Raw genomic sequence first — 14,198 nt, forward strand, 5'->3', positions numbered from 1 at the left:
AAGGCACTTCTCCTGCACCCACTCTGGATCACACGAGACAGAGAAAACACATGCATGCACCACCCACATAAACTCTTTGCATTTCTAAGGAGGGAAAGCCGTATCTTTTGGGATTTGCATGATTTGACATGGGGGGGGGGAGAACCCCAACCACTAACAAATAAAAAGTTTACATTGGGAGACTGTGCGGTAAAAAAAGATTACAGAGCTGGTGCTTGCCAGCACTACAAGCAGATTGCTCTTCGTTGGGCAAATAATTCCTGCATTGTAGGGGGTTGGACTGTCATGCTGGGCACATGACCCGGAAGCTGTCTGCGGACAAACGCCGGCTCCCTTGGCCTATAGAGCGAGATGAGCACTGCAACCCCAGAGTCATCTGTGACTGGACCTAACGGTCAGGGGTACCTTTACCTTTACCTTTAGGGGGTTGGACTAGATGACCATTGGGCTCTCTTCCAATGCTACAATTCTATGATGATCCAAGACACTGCTCCTTGTTGATCTCTCTCTCTCTCCTGCTCTCTTCCTTGGATGACAACAAAGCTGGCAACAAATCACAGAATGCATCTCTGGACAGAGAGATGACCTATGGTTTGATGGTGGTTTTGAAGAGATCCCTTGAGAGCATTAAGGGTCTACCTTGGGTTAAGCAACTGCTGCTGAACCTCTTTCAAAGCGTCTTCTAATGTGTGACGTATACGGATGCGTCTATGATGAAAGCAAGGCCGAGAGCACCTGCCATCTTCCTATTTTTTGGTCCTGGGGACTCTCCTTCTTATAACTTTGCAGTATGATTGCATCTTAGGTGAGTGCTCCGAGGCTTCCACATATATGCACCAACCCCGTGCGAAAAACCCTTACCCTTCCAGAGCTGGTGTATTGAGCAGGACTTGCCCGGCAAACAAGGCCAAGAGCTTAAAAGCTTTCTAGACCTGCTCAGCGTGCCTTGGGTCTGTTTGAGTTCCACGATATCTCGCAGGGCCGCCGCCCCCCCAGGCTTCCAGAACTGGTGCACCCAGAGGACCTTGCCCAGCAGAGCAAGCCAGAGAGCTTAAAAGCTCTTTTCGAGCCGAGAAAATGTTGCAAGCATTTAATTTGCACAATTTCAACCGGCCAGCCTTACACAACGCAAAGCTGAGACTGCACAAGCTAAAGGACCATGAGATGCGGCCATACTGTATTACCCAAAGCTCCCAAGGCGACTTATGCAGCAAACCAATAAATATTTAACTATTTTAAACTAGGGGTGGCTACCCCCGCTTGTGTTGCTCACGAACTCCCTCCCTTCACAGTCCTCCCACTTCCTCTGACAGCTCCATCAAACTTGGGGTTCCCATCCCCTGCCTTGTCCGTGCAAACCCAAGACTGTGAGAAGGCAGTATAAATCCTTCAGTGGGGTCTGTGTGATGCTAGCCTTATGCTTCTATGTCTATAGGAAGAAAGAGGACCACGATAACTGTAGGCTCTATGCCTTGTACACCACCTAGCAAGCTTCCAAGATTTCCAAACTTGTCATGTTGGTCACACACTTTTTATGCATGCATCATTTCGCGACACAGTAAAATTCAGTTTTGCTAGCAAAGCAGAGGTTAAACTACCCCCCTTTCCAGTCCTGGAATGTGCGCAAGGAGTGTTCGTGCAACACCTCTACAGACTGCAGCCAACACACTAATGCGTTGCGACACACAGTTCGGAAAGCTCTTTGTGAAACAGCAGCACAAAAATATTTAATTGCAGTATTTAATTGGTTGCAGTCCTAAGAATCTGGAGGGCAGCGGGTTGGCGAAGGCTGTCTTTTCGAGCCTCTGATTTCAGTTGCATCTCAGGGAGAGGTCCTTGCTCTGCTCCTTAACCTGCCCCCTGGCCTTCCCCTCCCCTCCCCCACCCCCCCCAGCCCACCACCAATGATGACGGCTCTAGACTGTACATCAGGATCTCAAGGCTATTGGATTGCTGTCAAGCTAAGTGCCGGCAATCAGAAGTTCTTGCTCTTCTGTCTTCTGCAATATCTCCCCGATCAATACGGTAATGGAGCGGAGGGGGGGGAGGCTTGGGGCTGGCGGGGGGTTGGGGGGAGAGACTGCAGGCCGCTTTGCACACATTTAGCTCCCGTTAAGGGGATATAAAACACCCAGTTATTTCTGGACCAAATCAGCAAAGGGGGGGCAGGAGGACAACAGCAGCTAGGTGGCCCCTCAAAGTCACGCAGTGCCCCCAAACCAAAAAGACTTCTGCAACCTGGTGGAATTTCAGAATGCTAAAAATGTAGGGATGAGCAGCATGAGACCTTTTACCAGCTGAATCCATGAACAGGGCTCAACTGAAACTAGCTCAGCTGGATAACTGGACTGTGGTGCTGATAACACCAACGTTGTAAGTTCGATCCCCGCATGGGACAGCTATGTATTCCTGCATTGCAGGGGGTTGGGCTAGATGATCCTCCGGGTCCCTTCCCATTCTATGATTCTATAATTCTGGAGGGCTGGATTTGGCTCTGGGCCTGAGGTTCCTCATGCCTGACATAAACACACACATCCACATCACGACTGACACACTATCAATTCTGGTCAGACAGGTCTTGCAGGATTTTTTTAAAAAAACAACCTGTCAAACCTGTTTGGCCAGCCTACTTCTTCCAACTAAAAATAATAATAGTGATAATAATAAAAATATATTATTTATATGCTGCCCATGTGACTGGGTTTCCCCAGCCACTCTGGGTGGCACCCAACAAAATAGTAAAAACGCAATAAAACATTTGACCATTAAAAACTTCCCTGTACGGGGCTGCCTTCAGATGTCTTCTAAAAGATACATAATTATCAATCTCCTTGACATCTGATGGGAGGGCGTTCCACAGGGCGGGCGCCATCACCGAAAAGGCCCTCTGCCTGGTTCCCTGTAACCTCGCTTCTCGCAGTGAGGGAACTGCCAGAAGACCTTCGGAGCTGGACCTCAGAGTCCGGGCTGAATGATGGGGGTGGAGACGCTCCTTCAGGTTTACAGGGCCAAGGCCATTTAGAGCTTTCAAGGTCAGCAACAGTACTCTGAATTGTGCTCAGAAACATACTGGGAGCCAGTGTAGACCTTTAGGACTGGTGCTATTTGGTCTTGGCGGCCACTTCCAGTCACCAGTTTGGCACCTACATTCCAGGTTAAGTTGTACAGTAGTTAGTTTCTGATTCAACTTGAAAGGTAGCCACAGGTAGAGCCCATTGAATTCTCTAAGAACTCTGCTGTGTCCTCTTCCAGCCTGCATTCCTGCAGCCAGGACACAGTTAAGCTTGCACGCACATGCACACAGACACACACAATTAGCATGTATACCTGTTGTCAGTTCTGCATGATGCATGGGGCGAAGGGCAGGGTGGGGGGCCTGCGATGCTGAGAAAGGAGGAAGGGTCTGTTTCATCATAGCCTGGACACGACAGGTAGCTTAACTATGATGAATGGCTGGACCAGACTAGCGACCGCCTTGAAGTCTTTGCGAAGGGAGAGAGAAATCAGTGGATACAGAGATTCACTGTCACAATTAATAAACCTCTCCCCGGGGGGTGAGGGTCTTCTGCTAAGGCTCACGCCGGCATCTAGGGAACTTCTTTGCAAGGCCCTGCATGCTTCAGCAACGTGTCCAAACTTACTGGAGACGGGAGGGCTGTCAACCTTTTAAACCACCTGCTACATCTCTGCAGGTGGAGGTATTTAAAGAAAGCCTCTCCTGCTAATTTCTGCAGTTTGAGCTGTGCTTAAAAGCATAGGGGCAGGCCAGGCTGCTTTTGTCCCTTCGGGGTGGAATTTCACTGATTGAGGGCAGGAATTCCTGGGTTTAACACGTATCAGCGGCTGCTTGCCATGATGCCCAAGTTCTGCTCCTTCCCAACCTGACGGGGAGATGCTGGGCATCGAACTTGGGACCCGTTGCATGAAAAGAAAGTGCGTCACCCCCAAACTGCAGCGTAAGAACGTAAGAAGAGGTTTTCTGGATCAGGCCTGTGGTCCATCAGTTCCAGCATCATCTTCTCCCAGGGGCCAACCAGATGCTTGTGTGGAACCTGCAAGCAGGATTCGAACACAAGATCCCTCTCCCCTCCTGTGGTTTCCAGCAATTGGCATTCAGAAGCATCACTACTTCTGGATGAAGTGAATATTGCTTTTATATAGCAGACAGATGAAGATTTGGAAGTTCTTTACGTTCTAACTTTCTCTTTTAACTTCTTCTTCTTCTTCTTCTTCTTCTTCTTCTTCTTCTTCTTCTTCTTCTTCTTCTTCTTCTTCTTCTTCTTCTTCATCTTCATCTTCATCTTCTTCCTCCTCCCCTTCCTTCCTTCCTTCCTTCCTTCCTTCCTTCCTTCCTTCCTTCCTTCCTTCCTTCCTTCCTTCCTTCCTTCCTCCCTCCCTCCCTCCCTCCCTCCCTCCCTCCCTCCCTCCCTCCCTCCCTCTCTCTCTCTCTCTCTTCCCCCTTCTTGTGTTTCTATTGTAACTAGATAAAAATCTTGGTTTGATTTGAAAAAGTGGGAAAGATAGTAAGCTTGGTATTTTCTCTCAAAACCTGAAAAGAATTTATTTTTAAAAACGGAAGCATCCTTGCCTCCAATGTGGAGTCAGAGTAGAGCCATTGTGGCTAGTAGCCTTTGAAAGTCTCCCCCACAAATCTGTCCAATTTGTAAAGCGATCTTAGTTGGAGGTCATTACTACCTTCTGAGGCAGGGAGTTCCACAGTTTATTTATTTATTTGTTGCTGTTTAGTCGTTTAGTCGTGTCCGACTCTTCGTGACCCCATGGACCATAGCACGCCAGGCACTCCTGTCATGCACTGCCTCCTGCAGTTTGGTCAAACTCATGTTCGTAGCTTCGAGAACACTGTCCAACCATCTTGTCCTCTGACGTCCCCTTCTCCTAGTGCCCTCAATCTTTCCCAACATCAGGGTCTTTTCCAAGGATTCTTCTCTTCTCATGAGGTGGCCAAAGTATTGGAGCCTCAGCTTCAGGATCTGTCCTTCCAGCGAACACTCGGGGCTAACTTCCTTCAGAATGGATAGGTTTGATCTTCTAGCAGTCCATGGGACTCTCAAGAGTCTCCTCCAGCACCATAATTCAAAAGCATCAATTCTTCGGCGATCAGCCTTCTTTATGGTCCAGCTCTCACTTCCATACATCACTACTGGGAAAACCATAGCTTTAACTATACGGACCTTTGTCGGCAAGGTGATGTCTCTGCTTTTTAAGATGCTATTTATTTATTACCAGTATTTTTTTGTTACATTTCTATACTGCCCTTCATTCGAGGATCATAGGGCAGCTTACAATATAAAACTGTAACTTTGTGCCATGTGAATATTCCGTAGTCTCACTTCCCCTTTGCCTGTTGATGGGCCTGAGGATCACCTTCTGGACAAGCAAAAGAAGTGATTTATTTACACCCCACCCCATAATTAACTTATGGGATTCCTTACCATGAAATGTGCTTAATCGCAATGAACATCAGGCTGACACCTGCAGAGCTGGCCTTAAGGCAACCTGCTTAAAACACACCTGGTGGGTGATCTAGCCATATCTGATATCTTAAGCTTATCCAATGCATTTTTTTTTGTTTTACGAACATAATTTTACAGATCTCTGAATGAAACAACTAGGGCAGACTTTGCAAAGCTGGTGCTCGCTCAGATGTTTCGGACTACAGGTGGTGTGACAGAAGGGCACAATATTATGCTTGGCATGGGCAGAGTGGATGGAGAAAAATATTTCTTCCTCTCTCTTGTAACGTTAGGACAGGCACCCCCCAAACTGCGGCCCTCCAGATGTTTTGGCCTACAACTCCCATGATCCCTAGCTAACAGGACCAGTGGCCGGGGAAGATGGGAATTGTAGTCCAAAACATCTGGAGGGCCGAAGTTTGGGGATGTCTGCGTTAGGACATCCAACGAATATTCAGGGCAGATAAAAGGAAGCACACAGTTAAACTATGGAACTCCTTGCCACAGGAGTAATTCATGGAGGAGGAGAGGACTATCAATGGCAACCAGCCAGGATAGCTATGCTCTTCCTCCACTTCTGAACACCAGTTGCTGGAAACCACAGGAGGAGAGAGTGCACTTGAGTTCAAATCCAGCTTGCGGCATTCCCCCTGGTTGGCAACTGTGATAAAAGGACGCTTCTTATGTTCTTACACGCCTTGGTTGGAAGCACTCACAAACATCTCAATTCTTAAGAGGAGAATGTTGGAGAAGATGGACTACTGGTCCCAAGCTGCAGAGCAATTGCCACGTCCCCTTACACAGAATCCAGTTCCCCAGCGTGCCACGGCCACGGAAGCAGTGCTGCGCCATGCGCTCCGCCACCAAAGGGAGGCCTGCGTGCAGCAACGCGGCCACAGCAGCGGGAGCGATTGCCGCGTCCCTGTCAGCCCATGATAAATGGCTCCAATTTGGAGGCCGGTTCCCGCTGTCACTCTCCATCCAAAGGCCCTCCCTCTCGCCGCCAGCTGTTCTCTGCCCAGAGGCATTAGCTACGCTTTGGAGACGACAGCAGGAGCGGGTGGAACAAAGGAGCACCCTGTCTCCGGCAGGCGCAAGACTAATCGAGGGGACTGCGTGCCGGTTGTGTCGGGGAGGTGCACGGTGGCTCGCTGACGCACGCTAGTGATGCACTCCCCGTCTGATGCTGTGGGTCTCTTATTGCTCCGGTGCCAGGGGGTGGGGAGATGTGTGGTCCCCAGAGTCGGCTGGGCTGTAGGAGGCCGAGACCCACGCAGCCCAGCGCTCTGCTTCCGAGAGAGGGCAGGGAAGCAGAGCGTCAAGGAGCAGACCATCGCCCCAGGATCTGGTTCTTGGCGGCACACAGAGGCTCCCTTTTGGCTTATAGCCCTCGGCAGACCTTCTCTCCATGATCTCCCCTAGCCTCCGAACAAGTTGGCAACCTACGCTGGAAGTGCCACCGATATATTGCATTTGTTTGCCATGCGCGGCACCACAGCAACATAGGAAGCTGCCTTCCCTGAATCAGACTTACTGGTCCACCCGGCTTAGTTTTGTCTACTCTGACCGGCAGCAGCTCTCCACGGTTTCAGGCAGCGAGTGTCTCCCAGCCCTAGCTGGAGATATTGAGGGTTGTACCTTCTTCCTGCAAGGAAGATGCTCTCGTACTGAGTTACAGCCCTCCCCCCCCCATATTGCCTTACCCTAAATATATATCAACTCGACCACTTCGATTGGCCTCGTTGCAGGTGTCTCAAAACTCATGTTTTTAAGAACACAATCTTTTCGTGTGGCAGCTTCTATCCTTCTATCCTTCGGAACTCCCTGCCTCTTGATATCAGGCAGGTGCCTACACTGTATTCTTTTTGGTGCCTGCTAAAAATATTTCTGTTTAGACAAGCCTACCCAGATGCTTAGAAAGTTGGCACAAGTTTTAGTCCGTTTTTAGCCTACTGCTTTAATAAAAACCCCAAACATTTCAACAATGCAGGAGGTTGGACTAGATGACCCTCAGTGTCCCTTCCAACTCTACAATTCCACAATTCTATGACTTGCATTATTGCTCATGACTCGTATTGATAAATTTTCCGTTTTATCTTTCTTTGAGGTGTCTTATTTAAACGATCAAGCAAGCGGTGTATATATTTTATGAAATAAATAAATAGGCTGCAATGCAGCCACTTTGTAATAAGCGGTTCCCATTGCTAGGGCGGAAAGCAGGGAGCCCCATAGTAGGCGGAGCCCCATAGTAGGCAGAGCCAAATGCAACGACAGGCAGAGAGAACGTTCAAACCATGCATTTGAAGCAGTACCACCTTAAACAGCCATGGTTTCCCTGCAAAAAAAGTTCTGGGAACTGCAGTTTGTCAAGGGTGCTGAGAGTCGTTAGGAGATCCCCTATTCCCTTCGCAGAGCTACAATTCCCAGAGTTCCCTCGGAAAAGGGACTGACAGTTAAACCACTCTGAAAATTGTGGTTCTGGGAGCTGAACAGAGGTCTCCTAGCGACTCTTAACAAACTACAGCTCCCAGAATCCTTTGGGGGAGACCCTGAATGCTTAAAGTGGTATGGTACAGCTTCAAATTCTAGTTTTGCCCCCATTCTCCTCCCTGCTGGTTTCTAAAACGGCAACGCTGAGACCTGAATGAGGTCCGACACATTTCTTCCCAGCCCATATACAGATATAGGATGGGGTGGGGGCTGGGGGACATCAGGACACTACATTTTATTCATTACAAAGCTTAAGACCAAAGCACCAGAGCTTGGCTGTCCTCTGTTTAAACATTCTTGACTTGAGCTGACTTGCCAGCAGATCTCTTGGAAAGCTTGCCATGGCTGCCTCATCTGCCACAAGGCAGTACATCCAAATGCCTTGTGAGGTTCCCTACCTTGGGCAAACGCTCAGGGTCTCCGGGGTGCCGTGGAATCACCTTCTGCAAGCGCAGGAAGCCGTAGTCGATGGTTGGCTCATTCAAGGCTGCAGGCGGAAAGAGCGAGCGGGTTAGAATCCAGTGAATTAGGGTCATTGTTGAGAGACAGAGTGGCCAGAGCTGTGTGGCTTCTCCCGTAAATTTGTGCACCTCTAAGCTGAATTTCGGATACCAAATCCCACCCACTGAGGGCTTTCCTCTAGACACTGTTCTCTCCAGACATATTCTAAACCTATTTTAAAGCCAACGTTTCCTCCTGTGGGAGGGAGTTCCGTAGCTTAACTACACGCTGGGCGAAGGAGTCGTTCTTTTGGTCTGTGCTGAACCTGCTGGCTTTCAACCGCATATGATGTCCACCAAGCCCCAGTATCACAATAAGGGGAGAAAAACAACTCCCTATCCCCCTTCTCTCTCTCAAAAAGGTACTTCTTCACACACCCATCCTTTCATTTTATTTAAAGCATCTTCACCCTTTAACAGAAAAAGAGGCTTCCTTGTAGTCTAAATGACACCACACAAAAGGAAAAGGAATGAGGAGGGAGGAGGAAAAATGGCAAACAGGCGCTAGTTCTTAGTTATGTAGTTCCTGTAATGACCAGCTGGAACAGAAAGAATTCAAGGAGAGGAAGAGAGCTGAAATGGTGGAGGGAGCAGGACCTCTGAATACCAGTTGCTGGAAACCGCAGGAGGGGGTTGGACTAGATGACCCTCAGGGTCCCTTCAAACTCTACGGTTCTATGATTCTAACCTCCTCCAATGTAGGAATAGCCTGCGGGGAAAGTTCCAAAAACACACCTTCAACCTGCCCTCATACAAGATGCCTTCTGCGACAATACTGGCTAAGGAACAGCCAGAATCTGCCCACAAGAACATAAGGAGAACGTTGCTGGAACAGCCCAAGTGCCCACCTGGTCCAGCCTCTCACAGTGGCTTGTGGGACACCCGCGAGCAGGATTCGAACACAAGAGCCCTCTGGGATCCAGAAGCATTGCTGCCTCCTACCTTGGAGGCACAGAAATAGCCATCAAGCCACCATTGGTCCTCACCTTTAGGAGCCAGGCAAAAACACCCCTCTTTTCCCAGGCCTTTGTCTAATTAAACAATCTATGGCCTCTCTCTCTCTCTCTCTCTCTCTCTCTCTCTCTCTCTCTCTCTCTCTCTCTCTCTCTCTCTCTCTCTCTCTCTCTCTCTCTCTCTCTCACTGTTTGCATTTGTATCTCTGGCATGTATCTATGTCGAAACAAAATTTAAAAATTCCTTCCAGTAGCACCTTAGAGAACAACTAAGTTTGTCATTGGTATGAGCTTTTGTGTGCATGCACACTTCTTCAGATACCGTAACACGAAAGCTCATACCAATGACAAACTTAGTTGGTCTCTAAGGTGCCACTGGAAGGAATTTTTTTAATTTTGTTTCGACTACAGCAGACCAACACGGCTACCTACCTGTAACACGTATCTATGTGTTTTTATATTGCAAACAGCCCTGTGATCCTCGGAGAAAGAGAGGCAGAGAAATTTAACAAATAACAACATTGATATGAATAATCATAAATGATCTCTTCTCCACCCTTTCCGCTCTCCTCCTCTTTCGACCCCCCCCCCCATCTCCAAGGCAGAGAGAGTCAGGGATTCCACCCCCCCTCCAATAACCTGTCTATCAGCCAGAAGGCACATACTCCCTCCCTCCCTCCCCCTTTAAACCTCCCCCCTCCGAGATTGGCGCGCTTCATTACTGAACCAAGATGAAGATAGATTGCCTGATTTAGCGTAAACATATGCTGCAATTCCAGTTCTGGGCAGCGTTCGTGCAGGAGTAATTGGTATTGATTTTCTCCCTGCTCCCCCCCACCCCTGGAAGGCCTTTCACAGGCCAGAGCACACGGGATTATCCATGCAATGAGGGGGGTAGGTGGGTGGGACAACACACAGGCACACACACACACACAGAGAGATGTGGCCACAGGGTTGTGCTTTGGGAGACAGGGGAAGACGGGCCGGATCAGGGTCTTGACAGCTCCACCGTTCTGAATTTCACGCGGGGGCTCAGATGCATGAAGGGCAAGGCCATCGTCCCAGAGGCGGGTGTATGTGTGTGTGTGATTTATACGCCTGGCCCTGCCGTTGGGGAACCGGTATAAAGAAAAGTTCCTGCTGGCTCAGGAAATTGGACTACCAGCATCCTGCTCTTACAGTGGCCAGGCAGGTGCCTCTTCTGGGAAACCCACAAGCAGGATTCGAACACAAGAGCCACTCTACCTCATAGCTGCCAAGTTTTCCCTTTTCTCGCGAGGAAGCCTATTCAGCATAAGGGAAAATCCCTTAAAATAAGGGATAACTTGGCAGCTATGCTCTACCTACCTGCGGTTTCCAGCAACCGGTATTCAGAAGCATCGCCGCCTCCGACTGTGGAGGCAGAGCAGAGCCATAGCGGCTAGTAGTCAAACCCCAGCCCTCTCCTCCTCCATGAATTTGTCCAATCCTCTTTTAAAGCCACCTGCGTTCGTGGCCATCGCTGCCTCCTGTGGCAGAGAGTTCCATAGTTCAACTATGCAAAGGCGGACTTTCTTTGATCTCTCCCAAAGTTGCACTGACCTCTCGCAGCCCACCCAAGGAGATCAGATGAGTACCGTCATTTCACAGCAGAGCCAGGAGTTCCAAAGGCCACGTAGGACCGTGAGCTGTCTGGGCAGAAAAGCCAATACCCCCCCCCCCTGCACCGTCTCCCCACAAAAGTAGACACCCCCCCCCCACTCACCAGTGTAAACAAAGCGTCCTGGCGCTCCTTTGCAGAACTGCTTTGATTTGTAGGAGAGGGTCACCTCCACCACCCCAGGGATGTGCCTCGGCGGAGTCTGCACACGGATTGCATGCGGTGTGATGAGCTGTTAAGAGAGGTGGGCAGACATATAAAAGCATAACAAAGAGCCAATGGCAAATTGAGACCAGTGTCTTGTTCTCACAGATCATTCTGGTGACCCCTTCCTGCCTGAACTTTTACGGAGCTCTGGGGCTGCCGCTGACGATTGCAAGGGGTTAGACTAGATGACCCTTGGGTCCCTTCCAACAATTCTATTATTCTAAGATTCTATCTTCAGGCCAGAAGGCTGGTCCTTTAAGAGCCATCCACAAGGCGTCAGACCTGTAGCTCAGCAGAAGAGCATCTGCCTTGGGTTCAAGTCCCCAGAGATCCCTTGCCTGCAACCCTGGAGAACTACAGCTGCCAGTCAGAGAAGACAATACTGAGCCAGGTGGGCCAGACAGTGGTCTGGCTCTGGATAAGTCAGTGTGCTTCTTTCCCCTGTGGGATCTGGCACCAGACCAGAACACCCTTCCTGAGCGGGCATGACTTTCTTGTCCCCCCACCCCATAATTCTTGAAACAGCCCCTTTTCATCAGTTACGTTGCCCACCACAGCTGTGCAACCAGCCGCAGAGGCCTCTCTATGTTGCAAACCTCCATTGTTTCGCTGCCAGCTTGAACTGTCATGGCTCCCTGCAAAGAACCCTGGGAGTTGCAGTTTGCGGAGGCTGCTCGGAATTCTCCGTTTTTCGGGGAACGATTGGCGAACCAAGTTTCAAGTCCTCAGCGTGCACCCAGAGACTCACCTCGCTCCACACCAGCATGGTGCCAAAGACCACCTGCAGCCCATCGAAAAAGTTGTCCCCGATCACGATGACGGTGGCGCCGCCCGTCGTCCAGCCTTCGCTGGGACTGATGGCTTTGATGCAGGGGGTGGCAGCTTCAGGCAAGGAGGGGGGAGAGACAAGGCAGAGAGTCAGCAACCGGGGTGACTGGAAGAAGAGGAGGTGCAGGTCATCGTAACAAGGGAAAGTGGGCAGTGATGTGGGGTACAGAGGAGGGCAAACGGGGGTGGGGAGCAGTGCCTGTTGGAGGGAAGGAAAAACAGGCATTGCAGGGGGTTGGACTAGATGACCCTCAGGGTTCCCTTCTAACTCTACAGTTCTATGGTTCCAGGTTTCCGAGCCCATGAGGATTATAGAGAATCATAGGCTGTGAAAGCCCCAAGAGAAAGTTGGTCCTTCTTCATAGAATCGTAGAATTGGAAGGCACGCCAAGGGTCATCTAGTCCAACCCCAAATCATTTGCCCACAGAAAATAATAATAATAATAATAATAATAATAATAATAATAATAATAATATTTTATTTATACCCCACCCATCTGGCTGGTTTCCCCCAGCCACTCTGGGCGGCTTCCAACAAAATATTAAAATAAAATAGTTGTTGTTGTCATCCATCTGTCTCAAGCAGGGGTCGGCAAAGTTTTTGTGGCTTGGGCCAGTTCACAGTCCCACAGCCGCCGCAAACGCTATTTCCAGCACTCCTTCCGGCGTGGAGGAGGTGTGCGCAGCTTCCCATTGGCTGCAGGAGCATCCTGCAGCCAATGGGAAGCCGGCCAGCGTCGTGAAAGGCGGTCCCAGCTCTGCTCTGCGCCAGTTTAGCGCGGCACACGGGATCCGCCCAAGTGGGTGGCGGGGGTCCATGGGCCTTAGGTTGCCGACCCCTGGTCTCGAGAGTCAATTGAATGTGCCTCTGGGGGTGAAGTCAAACCAGCGCATTAGCAGCATCAAAGGGACCTCCTCAGGGCGCAAGTCTCGGCAGCGTGCATGGGGGAACCTAGGCTGCCCAGACGATAAGACCCCCCCTCTCCACTGATGGGTTCTAATGAAAAACAGAGTGATAGGCACCAGCTTCAGGGGCGTAGCCAGGATGAAAATTAGGGGGGGCAAGGGGCGGCGGCAAGAGGCAGGGCCAAGGGGAGGGGGAGGGGCCACAGCGGAACAAGGAAAGCTCCCTTCTCCCTTGCCAGCTTTCCCTCCCCCCACCCTGGCGATTGCGGAGGGGGAGGAGGGAGTCGGAGCAGCCCGAAATCGGGCTGCTCCGATCCCCTCCTCCCCCTCCTGGAACGGCAGGGGCGAGGGGGCACCAGGATCAGCCCGAAATCGGGCTGCTCCGACTCCCTCCCCCCTCTGCGATCGGCAGGGGCGAGGGGGCGCCAGGATCAGCCCGAAATCGGGCTGCTCTGATCCCCTCCTCCCCCTCTGCGATCGCCGGGGCGGGTGGAGGGAAAGCCCCAGAGCCGCGCAAAGCGGTTGCCTAGCTTTCCCTCCACCCACCCCACAGCCAGCCAGGGAGAAGGGAGACGGCACCGGGCGGGCAGCGGGGCAGGCTGGCCAGCGGCCCTGCTTCTAGGGGGGGCAATTGCCCCCTCCTGCCCCCCTTGCCTACGCCCATGACCAGCTTGGCTGCAGGAGTTGCCAGAAGGAGGCATACAAGGCGCCGTAGAAAACAATATACAGAGATGTGCAGTGATCATTGCAACGCGTTGATGTACAACTGCGAGGTTCTTTCGCCAACCTAGAATCTGTGATAAGGTCTGGCTACGATAATCATGAATGGGACCTGCCCGCCTGAGTTTGCCACTGCACTGCTCCACACAGACCTTCAGAGGGGTCCAGCCTCCTTGCCCGCCTCCCGTGCTTGGAGTTGTTGTGCACAAACATGTTATCAGACACCGCCAGGACGTGGCCATCCACATTGACTGTCGTCGACACCACAACCTAAAGGGGAAGAGAGATTAGGGGTTTGCCAAGGAGGAGGAGGAGGAGACATCTAGACTCCACCAAAACAGCAATTTCCTGGTCTTCAGAAGGTAGGAAAACAGGCTAGACAACCATTGGGGTCATTCCATCAGCGAGAGGGCACCGTCCAGGACTATAGGGTGACGCCTGCCCGTCCTGCCCCGCCGAGCATCTCTGATGCAATTTGTCA

General features: G+C 50.8%; 1 protein-coding gene across 4 annotated transcripts in view; it reads right to left on the minus strand.

The window, feature by feature from the left end:
• LOC148687417 (transcription factor COE1-like) overlaps positions 1–14,198 on the minus strand; it is an 86,551-nt gene that overhangs the window by 15,409 nt on the left and 56,944 nt on the right. For all 4 annotated transcript variants that reach the window (XM_088660680.1, XM_088660679.1, XM_088660681.1 and 1 more), the window contains exons 9-12: positions 13,870–13,987; positions 12,012–12,145; positions 11,162–11,288; positions 8,363–8,451 (exon numbers count right to left, since the gene is read on the minus strand). In XM_088660680.1, coding sequence (XP_088516806.1) covers positions 8,363–8,451; positions 11,162–11,288; positions 12,012–12,145; positions 13,870–13,987 — 468 coding nt within the window. The remainder of the gene's footprint in view (positions 1–8,362; positions 8,452–11,161; positions 11,289–12,011; positions 12,146–13,869; positions 13,988–14,198) is intronic.

Source organism: Zootoca vivipara, chromosome Z1 (assembly GCF_965207765.1).
Source record: "Zootoca vivipara chromosome Z1, rZooViv2.hap1.1, whole genome shotgun sequence".
NCBI classification, from domain to species: Eukaryota; Metazoa; Chordata; class Lepidosauria; order Squamata; family Lacertidae; genus Zootoca; species Zootoca vivipara.